Source organism: Liolophura sinensis, chromosome 8 (assembly GCF_032854445.1).
Source record: "Liolophura sinensis isolate JHLJ2023 chromosome 8, CUHK_Ljap_v2, whole genome shotgun sequence".
Lineage (NCBI taxonomy): Eukaryota > Metazoa > Mollusca > Polyplacophora > Chitonida > Chitonidae > Liolophura > Liolophura sinensis.
In genome coordinates this window covers 21584275-21604199 of record NC_088302.1, presented here as the reverse complement: position 1 = coordinate 21604199, position 19925 = coordinate 21584275, and the positions used below count along the sequence as shown (strand labels likewise).

The following is a 19925-nucleotide window of genomic DNA, read 5'->3' as shown; positions in this document are numbered from 1 at the left end:
TTGTTTAAACTTAAAGCGAATGAAAACAAACTCTGCTTCTCGTATCCTCGAACATTCCTATTACGACGGCTTATATGACATACGTCCCAATGCAGCACTATCGTTCAAACAAACAGCCAGTAAAATAGCCACTTCCATTCAATGTACTGACTTAAGCTTACAGTTCTCCCCTGTACCTCATTTTCCGTCATGGAATTTGGTCCCTCCAAATGTATCCGCCGATCTCCATAATAAGATTAACAAGTCTGATAATCCTGCTATATACTTACTATGTGCTAAAGATCATATCCAGTCTAATTGGTCTGAATATTTGCAAATCCATACTGATTCATCTAAATGCCCTGACACTTGTGTAGTGGGAGCGTCATTTTGTGTGCCAGAAATTAAGTTTAGCAAGTCCTATAAACGGACAAACTCGTTATCTGTGTTCACTGCCGAACTCACTGGAATTATTAGTGCCCTCCAGTCTTTGATGGAACTAAGACCAATCCGCGCTGTTATTTTTTCTGTCTTCTTTACAAGCTCTTGTTAATTTTGGGGGAACAGATCATCTACACTAATATTCGAAATACTTCATCTATGTACCATGCTTAATCACCGTGGAGTGTCTGTGTCGATTGACTGGGTGCCGGCTCATATCGGTATACCTGGCAACGAGCTGGCTGACCAGTTGGCTAAGCAGGCTCTTCGATTACCTGATATAACCCTCACTGTCCCTTTATCGTTGCAAGAGGCAATTAGTTCAATAAAGCAAAACTTCACAGGTATCTGACAGAAGGAATGGGATAATTTAATTCAATTTTAATTCTAATTTTTAATTTAATTCTTTATTTATTTAACGAGGATTTCTCACAGCCAAAAGCCTACTACGGAGATCTCCTCAAAGCATCAATTAACAATTCTGAGAAAGGGTGGTTTTTCCATGAACGTAACGCATCTGTTAGTCTCTACTATGACCTGTCGCTTAATTCGTCGTCAGGGTGAAATACTATTATTTCGACTTCTATCTGGTCATCTATTGACCAACCTATACTTATTCAGATTTGGTCTCCACCATACAGGGCTTTGCGAGGAGTGTTTTGTCGAGAACTCGAATTCACATCTCATACTTCGTTGACTACGTCACACATACCCCGGCACCTGCTGTACGCGGAATTAGGGCCCTCCGGTATCCGTCGTTTTAATGAAGTATCGGTGTTGAGCGATATGAAAAATCATAATAAGGTATTTCAGGCTGTTGCCATATTCCTAACTCGATGCCATAGATTCTAGCTAACGAAATGACATAAATGATTATGGCCACTTAATGTATGGAGCCACTTTTTATTTTTTTTATGAAATGTGTATTTAATTAAATCGAAGGTAATGACACCAAGCGCTGGCTGGCGTGCATCGCCCCATTGGGGTTGAAAACGCGATTACAAATCAAGACATTAACATACATGCAGGGCCTAAACGATGTCTCCCCCCACCCCCTGTTTAATTGTACTTTACATGTATGCAAAATTTGAGTTCAGTTCATACTGTAGGGCCTGCTTTTTGAAATACCACTTTCAACATTCACCTTAACATTGATTCATCAACACTGGAACATCCCCACTCGTGCTATTATGCTTTACATATACATGTATACATAACCTGACTTTAACACATGAAGAACCCAGATATTACCCTTAACATTTAACTTAACATTTATTCCAGTACACAACAATACATTTACCTAAACATTGCTGTACCTTTAATTAGACGAAGACGCTCGGGATATGACATGAGCTAAACAAAAAACAAAAAAACAATATATGTGCAAATTACGGGATTACTTGTATTGCAGGAATAGACTTTTGTCTTACAAAAAAGTTGTAGGAAAAAACTGTTGGTCGTGTAGTTTTGATCGGTTAACATACGTATGAAAAACCAGATAATGGGCTAAAAATTGGAACAAATTTCATCATTCTTGCAATTACAATTTTTATTTTACAAGGCTAAATGGTTTCTTCAAAATGGCGGATATCCTGAAAAAAAAAGAAGAAAAATACCGGTATGTCTTATTACAGATGAAATAAGCACCACTGAACATGGCATGGCAAATTACATATAAGACGCTCCTCTATCTCTAAGTTTTCCCAAAAAACAATCTCGTTGTTTTTTGGTTTTTTTCACTTCGGGTAAAATGTTGAAACTTCCGGTAAGAAATAAATTATTAGGATTCTGGGCCCATGCATGTATATATATATATATATATATATATATATATATATATATATATATATATATATATATATATCCAAATTTTACGAAGCACCAGTCTGAATGATCTTTTGCAACATAGATATTTTTGAGAAGCACAAACATGATAGTTTTGACGCAGGTCTGTGATAAAATTGGCATGATAATATTCCGAAAAAATACGGGACGGTTTCAACCCTGATTACATTAAACCCGCCAAAACCAGACTGATTTTTCCCCGAGTAGCAGGCAACATATGTACAGCTTCAGGTTCGTGGATCAAATGGGTTAATGGGTTAATTGTATGGATTCATTTCTTCCAAGTATATATATATATATCCCTCCCAAATCCCTTGTGATCTCATATCTATAGCATTAAATAGCCAGTATATGAGTCTCTTCTTTGAGAATACAACCATGACTGCTCCTACATATGTTTAACGAATATCAAATGGATGTGTTTTATGTTATGAGATAACAACAGAATATCTCTTCTCACACACGGCCAAATTAGGTTGTCACTTAAGCTGTCGCCATCATCAGAATACGATACGAGAATGAAAGTCTTAAAGTGTCTATTTCTACATAGGCATGGGGAATTTATTACATGATTGGATCCATGTGTGCTTAGCACAAACTACGCTGTGCATGATCGTAAATTGACCACAAGCGTATTTCAGTGAAAATTCTCTCCTTAGCCGTATTGGATAAATCAGCAATCAGTTATAACACCACCCAAAATAAATCATTTCGAAATGGAGGCTGATGCACTGGGAAAATTAGGACGAAGGTTTGAGTACAAAAATCAATGTCCAAATGTAATCATAAATTTATTTATCTTCCAACAAAATAAATTATCTAAAAATGAATGCATCATGGTGTTTGCAATCTACATCACATATACATGTACTCAACGACAGTTAGGTGATCTTGACAGATCGAAGCACCGTTACATGTGTACACATAATACCAGTTGCAAAGCACAAGGTTTCACTTAATTAGTTCACCCCTAGAACACCAGTCTTATCATCGCTCTGGGAACACTTTCAAAAGACTTCTTGAATCAGCTTTTCGTAACATTTCTCATTAATCATGTCACCTTTTCGTTTTAAAACCAAGAAAACGTCATTCCTTCCGAAAAATATTACACGAAAATTCCAATTGTTAAGTTTTGCAATTGTAGCCCAATTTTTTTACTATTGCTTGCGTCTTATATGTCCCTTTCCAAAACAATTGCAGTAAAATCCAGAAGTTTGTCTGTAATAGAATTCTTAAACATTGCACTTTCTTTAAATCCTTGAGCTTGGTTTATACCCATGTGTTTGAAAGGACCTGGTATAGTAAGGCGGGGAATAGGCCCCAGTGCAAGTAACTGTGCATTGGGGCCTGACTATAGTTATGGGTGACAGCTGCTGACACACTCGTGAGGCTACCTATTTTTCAGTTCTGTTTTACACTTGTTTTCCTGTTATATGGCAAACATACACTGAGATAAAGTATAGGTCATAAAATCGAAATATAATAAACTGCTCCAGTCGCACTGAAATATCTTTTTCGCATCAGACACTGTGGAGTGTGGAAAATCACTGCACCACAAATATATCTTTCTGAAAAATTACTGAGTACGCAGATATGCACCAATCAGTTAAATACATATATAACAAATGTTCAGCCTTATACTACCGCTAAGCATAACATGTTAATGTTAATGATAGCTAGAGGACCACATGTGCTCTAAACAAGATTCACGTATGAGTTCGCTATAGTTGCCACACGTTACGTAATACCATAACTTTATCCATTCTAATTCATGATTAAACTTTTTAATGCCAGACAGCCTATATCTTTTCTCACACAAAAAGTATGTTGCTAAAGAAAAAAGATTCGAACTCTTTCTCGATATGCAAACTGTTGTCCATAGAGACTTCGTTAGTTCACTATACTATGAAATGTGCCCGACAGATTACGGCCGAAATACGAATTTTAAACTTGTTAAAATGTGGCAAATCTGATCACATTATAGAGTTTATTTTTTACATATGAAGACCAACGTTAACCAGAACGAAACTTTAACAGCACGTAGAAATACACTTATGAAGGTTTCAGTATAGATATTTTTGTGGTTAACGTTGATCTTCATATTGTAAATTAAAGACACCGTGTCTCGTTTGAACGAAAACTTGGCGTTTTTGGTCGAGAGTGCATTTTTAGCGGGTTATCTCAGCAACCATCTCTGTTATGACCGTTCAACTTTTATAGGTGATTAGACCAAGTTTTTTTACTTCTGATTTGGAAATTTACAGAATTGTGCTGACATTTTGAAATTTGCACTTTCCTATCGTACCTCTCTGGGGCCGATTCCTCACTTTATTGTACCAGGTTCTTTGGACTTGTTTTGAAAGATTGCAAAAGTTATCCTACGCTCCTCGACAAATGAGCCTTTCTTGAAATGCAGACGTTCAGGTTATTCTAGACTCCCCGACAAATGAGCCTTTCTAGAAATGCAGACGTTCAGGTTATTCTAGACTCCTCGACAAATGAGCCTTTCTAGAAATGCAGACGTTCAGGTTATTCTAGACTCCTCGACAAATGAGCCTTTCTAGAAATGCAGACGTTCAGGTTATTCTCGACTCCTCGACAAATGAACCTTTCTAGAAATGCAGACGTTCAGGTTGTTGTAGACTCCTTGACAAATGAACCTTTCTAGAGATGCAGACGTTCAGGTTATTGTAGACTCCTTGACAAATGAACCTTTCTAGAGATGCAGAAGTTTAAGTTATTCTAGACTCATCTTCAACTGTTTTTTTCTAGAAATAAACACAACCTATATGAAATGACAAAAGCTATACTTGATAAGTCCTTGCATATTAAAATGACGATATGTTGAGACTATACCAATCCTCAAAACAAATGACGGGAGTTTGATCTGTATCTCTACAAGTTGCTGTCGACTGCCACATGCTGGACATAACACGAGAACGTGGAAAAACAGAACTCTTGTGTCTGTCAGTGGCGGTAAACAGAACCCGTCCACATGGCGGGCATCATGGGGCGCGCCTCCTTCTTTCCTTAGGCCAGCCTGTCTCTGAAGTAAACACTAAGAAACGAACCACAAGGTCAAGTAGATTAACCATGTGCCTGCCAAAGTTGAAACCTTACACACAGGTATAATAAACCTGTTATCGTCGGCGGAAACTTCCATTTCTAACCTTAGATAGAGGGGGCATGGGTAACGTTTAACGTGGCTAATGGGTCCTTGAACACCTGCCCTGATTTTGGACAACTGTTTCTAGACGAGGTTCTACTCAAGAAACCTCATTCGACGACATACTTTATAATAAAATGCGCGTAAAGTTCTCGCCAATTAAGATTCGATCTACGACAGACAAGGTTGAAATCAGATACAGCTGTAGAGACTACCCTTGGAAGTCTGTAGACATATTCACAGTAAATCACTCAGGTATGCTTACTCACTCATTTGGACACGACACTCGGATAGTCTATTAAGACCATCCGATAGTTTCAGTTGCAATGCAGACTAGCAGTCCAATCAAACTGTCCAGCTGATATTTACAAAGTTGCCAGGCCCATCCAGACTGTCTGGATTGTCGGGTATGATAAAATGGGCTTCAAGCCTTCCAAAACTTACTACCAGCACATATCCTGTGGACGGTTTAAAGCACTCCGAGAAGCTTTCTTTCTGCAAGTGAGGAGAAAGTATGGCGAAGAGAATTTACTGCGATAAAATCTCACAACTCAAATACGGCTGCACAAAGCCAGCAATCGTTGAAAAACAGTTTATGAAACCGTCACATCCAGCCACTATTCCTGATCTCCAATTTGGCCGTCACAAATACATATGTCACACAAATGTATATGTCACACAAATGCATACATCACACAAATTCATACGCTGTAAAACAACCTAGAATCGTAGAAAGCGTCGAGACCCAATGAAACGAGCCTTCCGCGTGGGATATGACAGGGACAGATTTCAGCCGTCCCATATCTTCTGTTATTTCTTTAGACATGCGCAGTTCTTGACAATTCCCTCCACCAAGTAAATCCTTCGAACACTTTTTACATTTCGAAGGCTTATTTTTACACAGATCAGTCTTTTTACAGGCAGGGGAATGGCAGCCTTTAACAGCTGTTTTGCAAGTCTGTCCCTTAAATCCTCTTCTACAGAAGCACATCCAAGTCCCCGTGCTATCTGCTACACATGTACCACCGTTTGCACAGCGAGATGGCGGACAAGGTTGCACGAGATTCTCGCACCTGTCCCCGGTAAACCCGCGCGCGCACCGACACCTCGCTGCACCGGACACCTCGCTACAGCTCCCACCGTTCTCACACCGAACCACAGCGCATGGGTCTTTAATGATCTCGCAGGAGACACCAGCAAATCCCGGGGGACAGTCACACCAAAACCGACCAGGTTCGTCAACACAAGTTCCACCTTCAATGAAGTAAAATATAGTTACGGTGTAATTCTGTCAGCATATCAGAAGTCCAACTTCAAACGCATTTGCTTTGCTTGGTTATAATACCAGTTTGCAGAAGAATGGCCCAAAGGCAGTTGAATGTTAGTTTCCAAAACATGTGTTGTTACGTTCTCGTTGCATCAACCTTCCGGCCACATGCATATCATTTTAGCTAATGACGTCCTAACTATATATTGTAAACAAACAATATACCATGCGCGTAGGACACAACACTTATTATCTCCACAAAGAGGACATATGAAAAAACAAGGATCTTGAAGGGTTAAAAATCATCTGAAAAACAAACATTCGGTGTGCGAGTATGTTTCCGCTAGATATTTTTACAATATTCTGATACGCTCATATCCTGGCTAAGAATAAGTATTAGCATCTATAACTGCTCCGAATATTTTTTCTGTAAACCTGTTCAATATATCAACTCACCATTCTCGCATGGAGAGGACATGCATTCATGCACGTCCATCTCGCACGTCGCTCCGATGAATCCTACCGGACACAAACACCGCCGACCGGAATCGTCCACTGTGCAGGTCCCATTATTCTGGCACACTAAGTCATCACACGATAAACGCACGTGTTCGCACCGCTCCCCGTAGAAGCCTTCCCGACACCCACACTGTATGAAAGAGGCTTTTTCCTGCAAAGGTAAAGACATTTCTTTTGCATACTACATATTCATAGATACATCAAAATACATATTACGGTTCAAGTTTTAATGAGAAAATGCGGCATTCTTGAGAAGTGTAACTTTGTACTGAAGCCTCCCTGTTTGCTGTCCAAGCTTTTTTCATCATGTTTAATGTCGGTGTTTCTAAAGTGATGCCTCACTTGACCACCAAGCTGAAGACACCAGATATCATTGCCCATCTAATCACAGTTTACTGAAAATGGGTCAAGAAAAATTGACTAAGGCTATACCCCGACTGACATTTTTAAATCTTTTATCTAAACCAAAAATTAAACCGGGCTAATGCAATTAAGGTCAAACCTGTGTGCAATCTATAACTTCAAATCTCGTGAAATGTCGGGTGGTCGATTAGTTGTGGACAGAATATACTGCGGGAAAGGAGCACAGCAGTCCCCTTTGTGGCACACTTCTAACCTTTATTTCTTTCTTTTTCATAATATCTGAGATGTTAAGGGTAGGGTTTGAACAGAATATCGTGAAATTGAACACTGGATAATACAAAAAGGTGACACTTAACTCAGTACAGTTATTTCAACAGCGACTAAAGGCAAACTGCAAGTTAAAAAAATATATACTAAGTTGCAGATCCAGACCATTATACCTTGGGTTAAAACAATGACTCCAGTGTAGCCACATGACTTACCACACAGGAACCGCCATTAAGACAGATATCGTCGGAACACGTGACTAGCTGACAATCCTTCCCACCAAAACCACGTGGGCACTCACACGTGTAGTTGCTAGTCCAGTCAAGCCGACACGTGCCTCCGTTCTTACACGGTCGACGTTTCTCACAAAACCGGGCATCTGGAGATGGCGAAAATTTATTTTTCAGTTTTGTAAAATGGCTAGCAAATGTCACAGTCGATGACTTGTTGTTAGTGTTTACAGAATGGACCAAATTTATAGGGATGTTGTCACCAAGACAAAATCGACAATAACCATGAAATACCATGTTGGTACTGCAAGATCCCCTATTCATAATGGTGTCCATAAACTTAGATATGGTACATGTAGCAAGGCTACCCAAAAGTTGGCCCGCAGGACAAGTGAATACAAAATTCCAGTTTAATACATAAAGAGCTTAAATATGTAATCAGAAAAAGAGACTTGATGGTCATGAATTTGGTAATTAGTGAAGCAAGTTAAAAAAAAATCTCGAAAGCCCAAAGTAGGAGTAAGGAGATTTTCAGTCATGTTGTTGTCGTTTATTTCCTTGTGTGTACAGTAAAATCACTCCATACCAAAGTTACTTGATGACATATCAGTGACATAATAAAAGACTTTGCTTTACACAAATTACCATGGATTGTTGATTTATTACAACTTACCGATGTCACAGTTGATGCCTGTCCATCCCTGGTGACACACACACTGCCATGGCTCGTAACAGAATCCATGGTGACAATCCGGGCTCTTCACACACTGTTCGCAGTACTCGCCCTGCCAGCCCAGGCGACACCTACATACAGTAGACATGTATCATTAACACAGACCGATGCGAAATGGGGACAAGTCACTTTGACGATTTGCAGTTTTGGCACACCGCAGGAATTACTCCAACAACCAAGAGAAGATAACTCCCGTTTCAAATTGGCTTTAGTGACTAACAACTCCCATTGTCAACTCCGTTTAATGCACGGTTTAAGTTACGCATTACGTCATGGAATGGTTGTGCATGCATCCAAGTTTAAACTAAAGTTGCAGTATACGTGTTAATTCCCGTAGCATTATTTTGATATATTATAGGTTAGGTTAGGTTCAATAGACTGGAATGTCCCCACTGTGAGTTACGCTTGAAAATTTCATAAAAGTAGTTCTAGATTACTAAACATTGACTTATGAAGGTTTGTATGGAACAGTCACACAGGATCACATTTTGCAGAGGGATTTCTCCCCATTCTATATCTATACATGCACTGTGTAAGGACACCATGAATGACTTCTGCTAACAGTACAACATTCACGAGACCAAAGATGATCACGTAACCTGTCCTACACTGACGAGATTTTACGAGCTAGTACTTTCAGGTCCTTGACTCCTTCTTAAAATCGCGGTGTGTAGCGATATCTCAACTGTTTACCTGAAATGTTGCAGTGGCGTTATTTCATTTGGTATACTTGCACATTTCCGACCACTGTTACCGGTGCGGTCTGTTTTATGAGTGTGACTAATTCCACTTAACCTGGGGGCTAGGGGCGGTACATTACTAAACATAAGACTTGTGAAGTTGTAATCAAAGCGCAAATGAGATACATATTATCGACAACTGGTATTCTAGCAAGGTACACGATGCAAATGCTGATTTCACTCAGTTGCCTAGAACATACCTTGCGTTTTCCCAACATCACTAAAAATTGTTGACTGCTTCCCTTTGCATGATTCCGTCCAATTATCGTACTTTATATACTTTCTTAGTTCTCTGGTGATTTGTGTCATACGTCGTTTGTGGTAATTGGCCTTGCGATTATTGACCTGGAACGTCTTTATTGGTTGACCGCCGATGTACGAATGTATATTTCGACGCATAGATTCAATCCATTTCGTATACGAGTGTACTAGCGTACCAGGTCTGGATTCCAATATGATTCAATAGGACTGGTCTTAAAAAATAAACTGTGTTACATTTTTATCAGGAGTTGGATTAAACACATAACGCATTCCCAAGTAATGGATAACAAACTTTTTCACAGAACTTTTTCACAAAACGATGCTGCAAACCTCATGCTGTTCGCCTCAAAAATGTGTCACTCTGAAACGGAAGTACTTTTTGCTTTTTTTAATATAACTTCCGTGTGCTCACATTCAGAAAATTTCGAAAATATTTTTTTTGGTCTGAGAAATTAAGAGGGCCATGAATATTTCTTATTTTGTAACATAAGCTGTATATGCATATCGGAGAAGCAAACTGAAACTTGTCTCTCTGGGCGGGTTGTGATAAGTAATTGGCTAAGAGCTCTGCACAGTATTCCAGGAATGTCGTCCCCCGCGCTAAAGCTTCACGAGGCTAATTAACATTATCGGTGACACTACCTTAAGGTTCCCCGCCCCGGGCTTTGACATACGCGGCCCGGTGAGCCGACTCGTGTCGGGGCTGATTACCGCACCGTGGAGAACGACATATGGCCTCAGAGAACAGAGAACTGTGTGTATACAGACTTGGATTTTACCAGTGTGTGGAAGCCCATTCGTCTCACATACAAGCAACGTATGTTGCGGTGCGTGTGGGTGCTTTTGCTAAGAAGGATATTTTGAACTGACGAATCATGTACATTGGCTATGACGACAATCCACAAGTACATTGAACCATATGGCATGAAAAGTTTCCCTCTGGCTTTCGTCGGTTTCCTTCCCCCCCCCCCCCCCCTCCCACACCTTATACTCATCGTCGTCGTATAGGCTAAATAAAATACTCCTGAGTACGCCTTAAAGCTCCAATTAAATAAATAAAGGTTCTTCCGATTCTGAAATGTAAAACGTGATTTGTTTCAGCAGCCTATTGAACTGTTGTTGTTCCTACCTGGCTCTGCCCCGGTTTTTCCCCTAATTCATCTAACAGCCGCGACAAGTGAGTGAACTTAGTCCGACTGTTTCATCCCTTAACTCACCTGCACAAGGCGGGACTGTCACAGAAACTGTGAGACAAGTTACAGCGCTCGTGACACACGGCTGTAAATAAACATGATGTGTTTCAGTCAATTTGAATCGGTTAAGCAAAGTATTAAATTTAATTTAAGTTTTATCGATTTGTTGAATGCAAACAGTTGAATGAGAGTAGAACAAGCTCTATTTCATTCGATTTTTAATTTCCCGACAGCAATCGGCCAACAGTTCCGACACATTTCACTTTTGCTGAATTCTACAGGTCAGCAAAACAAATTACACTCTGTGAAATCTGAACCGTTTCCTTGCTGTCAAATTAAATATACCCGTGCTTAATGGTCTAACCTTCGTAAAAACGGCCATTTTAGGGTGAAAAGTTTATTTTGTGAATTCAAACTTAAAGAGAATAAATGGAAGAATACAGGCACACTTCATTTTATCAAAGTCTCATTTCTGCACATGGAAAACACTGGCCACTATTTCTTCACAAGGAGAACACTGGCCACTATTTCTTCACCTGGAAGATACTGTCCACTCTTTCTTCACATGGAAAACATTGACCACTATTTCTTCACATGGAAAATATTGACCACCATTCTTGCACATGGAAAACATTGGCCACTAATTCTTCACAAGAAAAATATTGGCCACAATTTCTTCACATGGAAAATATTGGCCACTATTTCTTCACATGGAAAATATTGACCACCATTCTTGCACATGGAAAACATTGGCCACTATTTCTTTACAATGAAAAAATTGGCTACTATTTCTTCACAAGGAAAATATTGGCCACAATTTCTTCACATGGAAAATATTGGCCACTATTTCTTTACATGGAAAATACTGACCACCATTAATGCACGTGAAAACATTGGCCACTATTTCTTCACAGGGAAAACATTAGCCGCTATTTCTTCACATGGAAAATATTGGCCATTTTTTCTTCACATGGAGAATATTCGCCACCATTTCTGTTCGAGGAAAATATTGGCCACCAAAACAACACAACACGTACCTTGTTCACAGAACATTCCGGTCCATCCTTTTAGGCAGAGCTTGGTGCCATTATGGCTACACACGTAATGACCAAAGCGGTCATCTCTTGCCTTGCACAGGCGATCACAACCGTCCCCGTAGTAATTTTGATCACAAACCACACGGTAGGCGAATGTTAACTCGGCATGATAGTTCCCCTGTTGTCCGATCTTCCACGCTTTGGATGGCCCAGCAGATCCCGTCTTGGTCACCTCCAAGATACGCTTCTCTTCTACATATCAGTACGGATGGATAACCATAAATATTTGGCTGCACGAAATTTACCACGAAGATACTACTTGAATATATGTAGATAATATTAACTACAGGTTCCTTTATGTTGGAAGAAGCTTTCTCCTACTTCTGTTTTATCTGATGCGCAGCTCGCTGTTGATCTCAAGAAGTGTTTTATATGTCAGAAATCTGGTCCTTATCACTGAAGTTGCTGTAACTAGGGAGGTGAGATCCCATTAGTATCCATTAGTGCTGTTGATCTCAACAAGTGTTTTATATGTCCGAAATCTGGTCATTATCACTGAAGTTGCTGTGACTAGGGAGGTGAGATCCCATTAGTATGGAAGCCGATAGAGGGCCTTTTCCTTCTTCCTCGACCTTTGCAATAAAGGACAAGGAAGCGAAGTAGCGAGATCACACACTTGGCTACCTCGCTGTAATAGAAATGTCGAGATACCGAGAAAGCGAAGTAGCGAAGCCCTCTATAGGTTTCCATATATTAGGTACTAAATTTACTACAATGATAAGACTAAAACAAGGGTACTTTGCAGAAATCAGTTCATGCAGACTGACTGAGATTGAAGATAGCTGTTTAAGTACCTGCTATTGACTGGTTCCCATATTCGTCGTGCCACACCTCTATGATAAGTGTGAAGGATTTCTGAACAGGAAAAATAATGGATATTATTTACACAATATCAAACAAACATAAAAGGATTGTTTATAATAGTCTTATAGAATATTTCATTAAATACGACGGTATTCAGGTTTTCATACGTAAAGGTGAAACCAAGACAAAACATACATATAAGTATACATCTAACACAGACACCTATATAAAAAGAAATACAGCATAAAGAGTAAAACGACAGCAACGACGAGAGACTGACAGTTGGCAAATGGTCACAAGTGACCGATGAAATACGGCCTCTTTTGTCAATTTACCTCACTCTTAGGGGTCATTCAAATTGTTCATGTAAATGTTTTAATAGTAGCAAATTACATGCGCCCTATAGCACCATCCCTTAATTAGAATTAGGTAGTGAAAAATATGCAGTGATGTTAACGGCAATATATTAGACGTCACTGATCTAGAATCACTCAATATGCTGTATTGTCATCACATTTAATATACAAACACATTAAAACAATGCATAAACCTAACAAACTTTTGGACAGTCTAAAACTGTACATGAGGATCTGGACTCAAATCCACAACCTTGATGATGACAGATTGAAACAACAGTATGCTTGTATGATACAGTGCCTTACTGATCACTCTATTTTTGTGCTAACAGAGAGACAGGTGGGCTGAAACGAGTGTTTCACAAAACAATTGGTGAGGTACGTGCTATAGCTTATACATATTATCAGTTGACATCTTCGTGTCAGTTTAACTCAAATAATCTTTAGTAATCAAACGATGCCTCTTTGTCGCAGTCAGCTCTCAATACCAACCCTGCTGGTACACTTGGAAAGCCATTCTGATGACCCGATGCAGGCATTAGGCTTTACCCAGTGACAATATATTGTCAGCGGACTGATCCTTTAAGCTTACCACAAAATGAGGAATTACCAAATTTGACAAACCCAGTTTGAGATGTAACTAGAAAGCGTGCAGCTAAGGGAAATACATTCTAATCACTCAGCCGCCAATGCTTTGTTGCCTCTGTGTTTTGATCGATATATATAGGTTTCCAGGGCATATTGCTCGACTTGTTTCTTCCCAAAAACCCGCTGTATGCCACCTTTGCGCCTGCTCAGAGGCACGTTGATCATTTTATTTCAGGTCATGCACAGACCTCACGATAAGGTTATGTATTGCAGAGAAGTCATCATCTCAGGTGGAGAAACAGCTCAGGGCAACGAAAACACGCATGCGCCCAGCGGACAATATAACTGCATGTAACTTCACTATAGAGTATATAGAAAAACAACCAACAGACGTGTGAACCGGCACGTGAGAAGTGTGTATACCCAGGCAGATAAGACCGATTAGTTAGTTAATGCATTATTTAACTAGCATTAAACGATCGGCTAAGGTTACTTTGGGCATACGTAACCGCTGACACAAATTCCCTTCCCCGCATGCAAGTTTTGCTACAAATGATGTATGTTTGCTTAAACTTGTCACTCCATACATGGAATACATTTATTCTGGCTGGTTGGTAGGTTTGCTTGGAATTAAACGTAGGTGTAAACGTTATTCCGACTACGCATCGTTGTAGGAAGACTGTGTTAGTGAAGTCATTTTTACAGTGCTGCCTCACTAGAAAGCCTTGATGAAGATATGGCCCCCAGACATGACACCACAGCCAATTACGATAGACTGACACAGGAGAGACCACTGCTTGACTTTTCCCTTTATAATGAGCGTCTAGCAAAGTTCCACATTTACCAATCATTCTCTGCTTACTAGTTAAGTACTTCTAAACCCCAAGATGGTTTTGGTTTAAAATTACTCACCGGCCAGGAGAATGTGAATGGTAACTTAACGCTGTACGGCCCGTCACCGGTTTCCTCCCTCAGGTCAATATTGTTGCCCCCTAAGAGTGGGGTGGCAAACTGACCGAACGTACAAGACGGGTATGACCGGACAATTTTGTTCTGGTAGTGCATCAAGCAGATGGTGACAAATGTCCGACACTGTTCCCGGCACGAGCGCCGCCCCTCGCCGTCTGATTGGCAGCACTCTCCCTGTGACGTCATGCCTTTGTCGTTGGATAATGACGTCAGTCGAACTTCAAACACACCAGAGCTTTTCACCTTGAAAATAATAAAACATGTAAATGTACATAAACCAAAATGGCACCTGGATAGGATTGCAGTATTTCTAAACACAATAATGATAAGTAATATTTAATGGCGCTCATGATGAAACTGACTCCATGTTTATACATTTTGGGGGTATCAGTTTAGTTTAAAGTCTTGTGTAAGCCGTCACTGTTAATTAAGTGGTTATCAAGGTAGCAGTTTCGACGGGGAAATCTATCCACGGCATTAAAAATGTGCTTTGAGACTTGTAAATGCATCATTGATTGCACCAGAGAACAACATATTGCTTTGGGATCGGAGGGTTGACTTTCTTATTACATCACGACTGAGATGTATCATATAATGATTGCTAACATATGGGAAGCACTTGCAGAGTAGTCGGAATCCAGTCTCAAGGAGGTTTTAGTTGGACTTAGAGGCTGGATTTCACCGGCTACGCCTGATCATTTGCCAATTCTTTCACCGTTGTTGCTGCTCTGGTTTTGTTCTCCAATGCTGTAGTCTTTTATGAAAAAAAAACGTTCAATTATGACTAATATGCGAATGTCCATTACGCTGCACTGATTGGAATTATGGTTGTTGTCGTGTTGCACCCGCGCATAGCAAACATTTACGGGGCAATCTCATCACATTACAGTGTACAGTCGTTATTGTTCTGTTTTTCTTTTCATGTGTTGGGTGTCTTCTGAGGACAGTCCGGGTATCAGTTTTATCATGTTCCCAGACGAAGATGTGCTACGGGACCGACCCTTTCAGTTCACAGCATCAGTTCAACACTCCACACACTCGCGTCCTTGTACTACAGACATCCTCTGCCTGCCTATCTCCCCTTCTAACACACACACACCAACTGATCTCTTCTTAAAGTAAACTTATTTCAAAGGAAGTCATTACAACCTAAACGGCGCTACAAGTCGGTCAGATAAACACTGATTCAGCCACAGTCAGAGTTCTATGTATCCAGCCGCCATGTGCGGCAGCGGACGCTGACTCGAATCTTAATATCCCTGACCCTTGCCTCTATAGATAGGCGTTAGAGACTTGGGGGATGGTCAGGAACAATAAGTGTGGGCATCTCGCCCACGGATATGGCCCACGTAAAGTGACAATAGATATATTATAGCAAATCGACCACGCCACTGGCAGAAAACAGATGCAAGATCTAGAAAATTCTACCATTAACCAAGCGATTACATCGCTTGAAAACTCTAATGGTTTCGCGAGATACATGTTGGACTTCAGTGCAACACCAAACGTTTAAAAGAACATCGAGAGTTCAAGACAAATTTGTTTTGACATATAATTCGCACTTGTCCCTGGACAACAAATAAAGAACCTTCCACAATTTAGTTTATTGCAAAACTACTATCAACCTTAAAACAACCTTAAAAATCAGATTCCAAGGATATGAGCAAACATAACATACGTGCATTTGTGGAAACGAAAGCTGTTTACGCCCAATACAAAAATGTTCATTTCAAGCGAAATCCAAAATTAACTCTGACTTAAAAACATGGATTTAAAGCTCTCTGACGGACATATTCTGCCTATCTCAAGAATATTGTGCATACACTCGGCAACTGAGTGTGTAAATGGATAAATTTTCAGGCAAACGACTGTTCCTTCAGTACACTTAACATCAGAGTTTTGTTTAAAGGCGTTTGATGGAGTCTCCGATAACGGCATCTCCATCCAGGGAAGATCTCTGCATGGCGTATTTCCCTATACATCTGTATAAATTCTGCTTATCCCTGGTCTGCATGGTTGTATAGGTATAAATCCTTTTATTCCGGCGTGGTGTTTACATAAACCCAATTGCAATTAAAACTCAACCGAGATCAGTTTATTTGTTTTAAACCTAGGTTGGCGTTTATGACTTCAAGTTTGTAATCGGGCTAGATTTTGTATGTGGAGTGACGACAAGTAGCTTCTAACATCTGTGAAAATTCGTGACTGCTCTTTCTTTACATCCAACCAGCATTTTTTAAAAAGCATGTATGGTGGTCGTCTATAGTCGTTGTGTCGGAAATGGGGCGTGTGATCATCGCTTCTTGACGTTTCTTTTTCTTTTGAAGAGCTGATAGCGGTTATTGGATATCGTATCTTAAATTTCAAAGAAACTGAAACAAAAATGTATGCTTATAGGCACATAAAAATACATTTTACTGCTGTTTCTATGTTTTCGTTCTTCATTGAATCCTGTTGCCACTGGACCACTGACCACGATAAAAGCTTTAATAATGAAGTGTTATTTTATTGAGTCTTTTCCAGAAAAATTAATATGCACTGCTTACCCTAAAGTATTTTAATAAATATCATGGTAATAAAGGTTTCTTTCGGTTGAGAGAATTGCACACTGTGCGAAAGTAACCACTGCCATATCCAGGTATACATATATCTGAAAATCGTATTAATTCTCTCGCAAAGCCCGCGACATTGAAACTTCAATAACACGATGGCGTGTAGCCATGGTCATTCATTCCAAAGCTTATTTTTGTCAAGGTTTTCTTTTTCGCATGTTTTTTATTCGACCAAACATGCCCTTGGAGGACCTACGACGAGCTCATTTACGCTACAGGGTTGTTAGCAACCTTAATGCGAACAGCATCATGCTTTATACGCCAGATCAGTTTCAGTTTTGACAGGTCTGGAGTCGTGCGACGTGTTATAAGACACGATTCACGTCAGCGCCACGGAAACTTACTAAAGATTCCAATCAGCAACCATCCTATAATGGTAGCGTGAAAGACCCAATTGTAAAATGAAGTAAGCTGTCAACAACACTAACTACTACTCGACCAAGGGGTACGTCCAACAAGAGGCTAATAAACGATGTAAAAATCTCTTCCCTTGAAACTTAGCTCTGATAACCATATAACTCCAGCTCAAGAATTTCTGATAAGGCCGGATGTGTTAAAGTTTCATTTACATGTAAAACAAATCCGCCTTTCACTGTCGATCTAGCGTGTGTGTTGAGGGCTTGACAAGCTTGTGTAAGACCAGTGTCTCTGATCACTGACTCCGCTAAACGAGTAAAAAGAGGTCAACCAAGATCTCTATAATTAGTCACCGATAAAAAAAACACGAAACCCTATCAGCATTCAAAAATGTCTTCTCTGGGACTATTTATATCGGGTATATGAGATTCACGGGTTCCGTAATATACTATTACAGCACGTGTCTAATGGTATTGGCGAGACAGGGAGGGGATAGCGTTAATGATGTGGGGAGGGGGCACAATGACGCTGCTGTAGTGATTCATCAGACCCCCCAACCCCAAGGAGTCGCTCGGAGGAACTGACGGGGGATAACATCTACGAAAAGGTCGAAGACGTGTTATCTGGGATTTAGGTTTGGTCTGACTGAATTGTGTACATATAGGGCACGTTAAGCCCGCTCTGCTCTATCTACGAAACCGTTATTTTATGACCGTTTTACTTTATTACCGTCATTAACACACTCCAACAGGTGGTTGTTAATCTGCCCCATTACAGCTGAACGGCCTGAAGATATTCTCCTGCTTTTTCCCTACCTACAGCGATGAAGTACATGAACAATTTCTGCTTTCGGCATCTCTATTTAATGATTACAACAAGATAGTATGATCACACAGATTGGAGAAAGTAAAGTACAAATCGTTGAGACGATTCAAGAATTTTTTTTTACTTCTAGAATGCTCAGAAAATCATTATTTTGTGATTTCTAGCTATAGTAAGAGCAGGCTTCGAAGACGTGTCTGCATCGCATGTTTATATTTCGGTGTTCAGTAACTGAACATGCCAGTGATAACTGCTCGCAATGTAATTGTGGCCATTGCATTACAGTCTATATTGCATTATTTTCAAGTTCAATAGCATATTACGTGTTACAGAGTAAGCCAACGAACACATCGGTTTTAGTCCATCTAAGAAAAACATAAAAGGTTCGTTATTTAGGTGTATCGCATAAGAATGTATTTAGCATATGGTATGACAGCACATCGTAAGCTTTAAATGTACGTAAAAGTAAATTAATATAGGACTGACCTGTTAGAAGGGGACATAATATCCATGTGTATTTATTTGATTGTTGTTTAACGCCATACGACTGGACTTTTCACAGTACAGTTGAGAAAGACAAATGGTCTCCGGAAAAGATTAGAATTTAAAGTATACATGTAGCTGGCATAAATATGAATTGTGTAGTTCACTGAATGATGCATTAGCGGTTTGTATGTCGTCTATATATAATGATAAGGAATCTGCTACGACATCTGATATTTATCCTAGTAATAATAATAATAATAAGAAGAAGAATATAATAATAATAATAAGAAGAAGAAAAGAAGAAGAAGGGGAAGAAACAGCATACAGGTGCATGCATTTGGAGTACATAACATAAGTGTCTCTCTACAATTGAGAAATTTGAGTTCGTTTTTACGCCTTGAAACTCGAGATTTATCAGTGCGGAGCTCAGCAAACGTACCATTAATCAAATCAGACGTATCATAAATGTGGTATTCTGTATCAAATTAACCCGGTTACGACAAATTCTCAGAGAAATGAAAACTCGGCATAAAAACGCCTAATGGTTCTAACATGTAACAGCCGATGTGACTTACATTTGTTCCAGTGGAATTTCCGAAATGAAATCTATTCGATGATAAGCCGTTTAGCAGCAACATGTTACTTACCATAGTTAGCAGCATGAAGGCAGCCAACAGCGCTGGGGTAAACGTCCGCATCTGTAAAATTAAAAGGAAATAAAGGCAGTCATTTAAACAACTGTTTCCTTCCCAAGATGAACGTTTAGCGAGACACACATGGATGGACATTGGCGCTGTGGTATCTGTGAGACATCTGCATAGTGGGGAAAC

The 19925-nt window shown here is 39.8% G+C and overlaps 1 protein-coding gene across 1 annotated transcript; it reads right to left on the bottom strand.

The window, feature by feature from the left end:
* Positions 1 to 1982: 1982 nt before the first annotated feature.
* LOC135473304 (delta-like protein 4) lies at positions 1983 to 19836 on the bottom strand. The gene is made up of 9 exons (XM_064753152.1): positions 19743 to 19836; positions 14762 to 15061; positions 12896 to 12956; positions 12042 to 12293; positions 11029 to 11089; positions 8751 to 8881; positions 8063 to 8226; positions 7222 to 7368; positions 1983 to 2012 (listed from the first exon to the last, which is right to left on the bottom strand). The coding sequence occupies exons 1-9, from the start codon at positions 19791 to 19793 to the stop codon at positions 1983 to 1985; spliced, it is 1197 nt and encodes a 398-aa protein (XP_064609222.1). The 5' UTR covers positions 19794 to 19836.
* Positions 19837 to 19925: the final 89 nt, after the last annotated feature.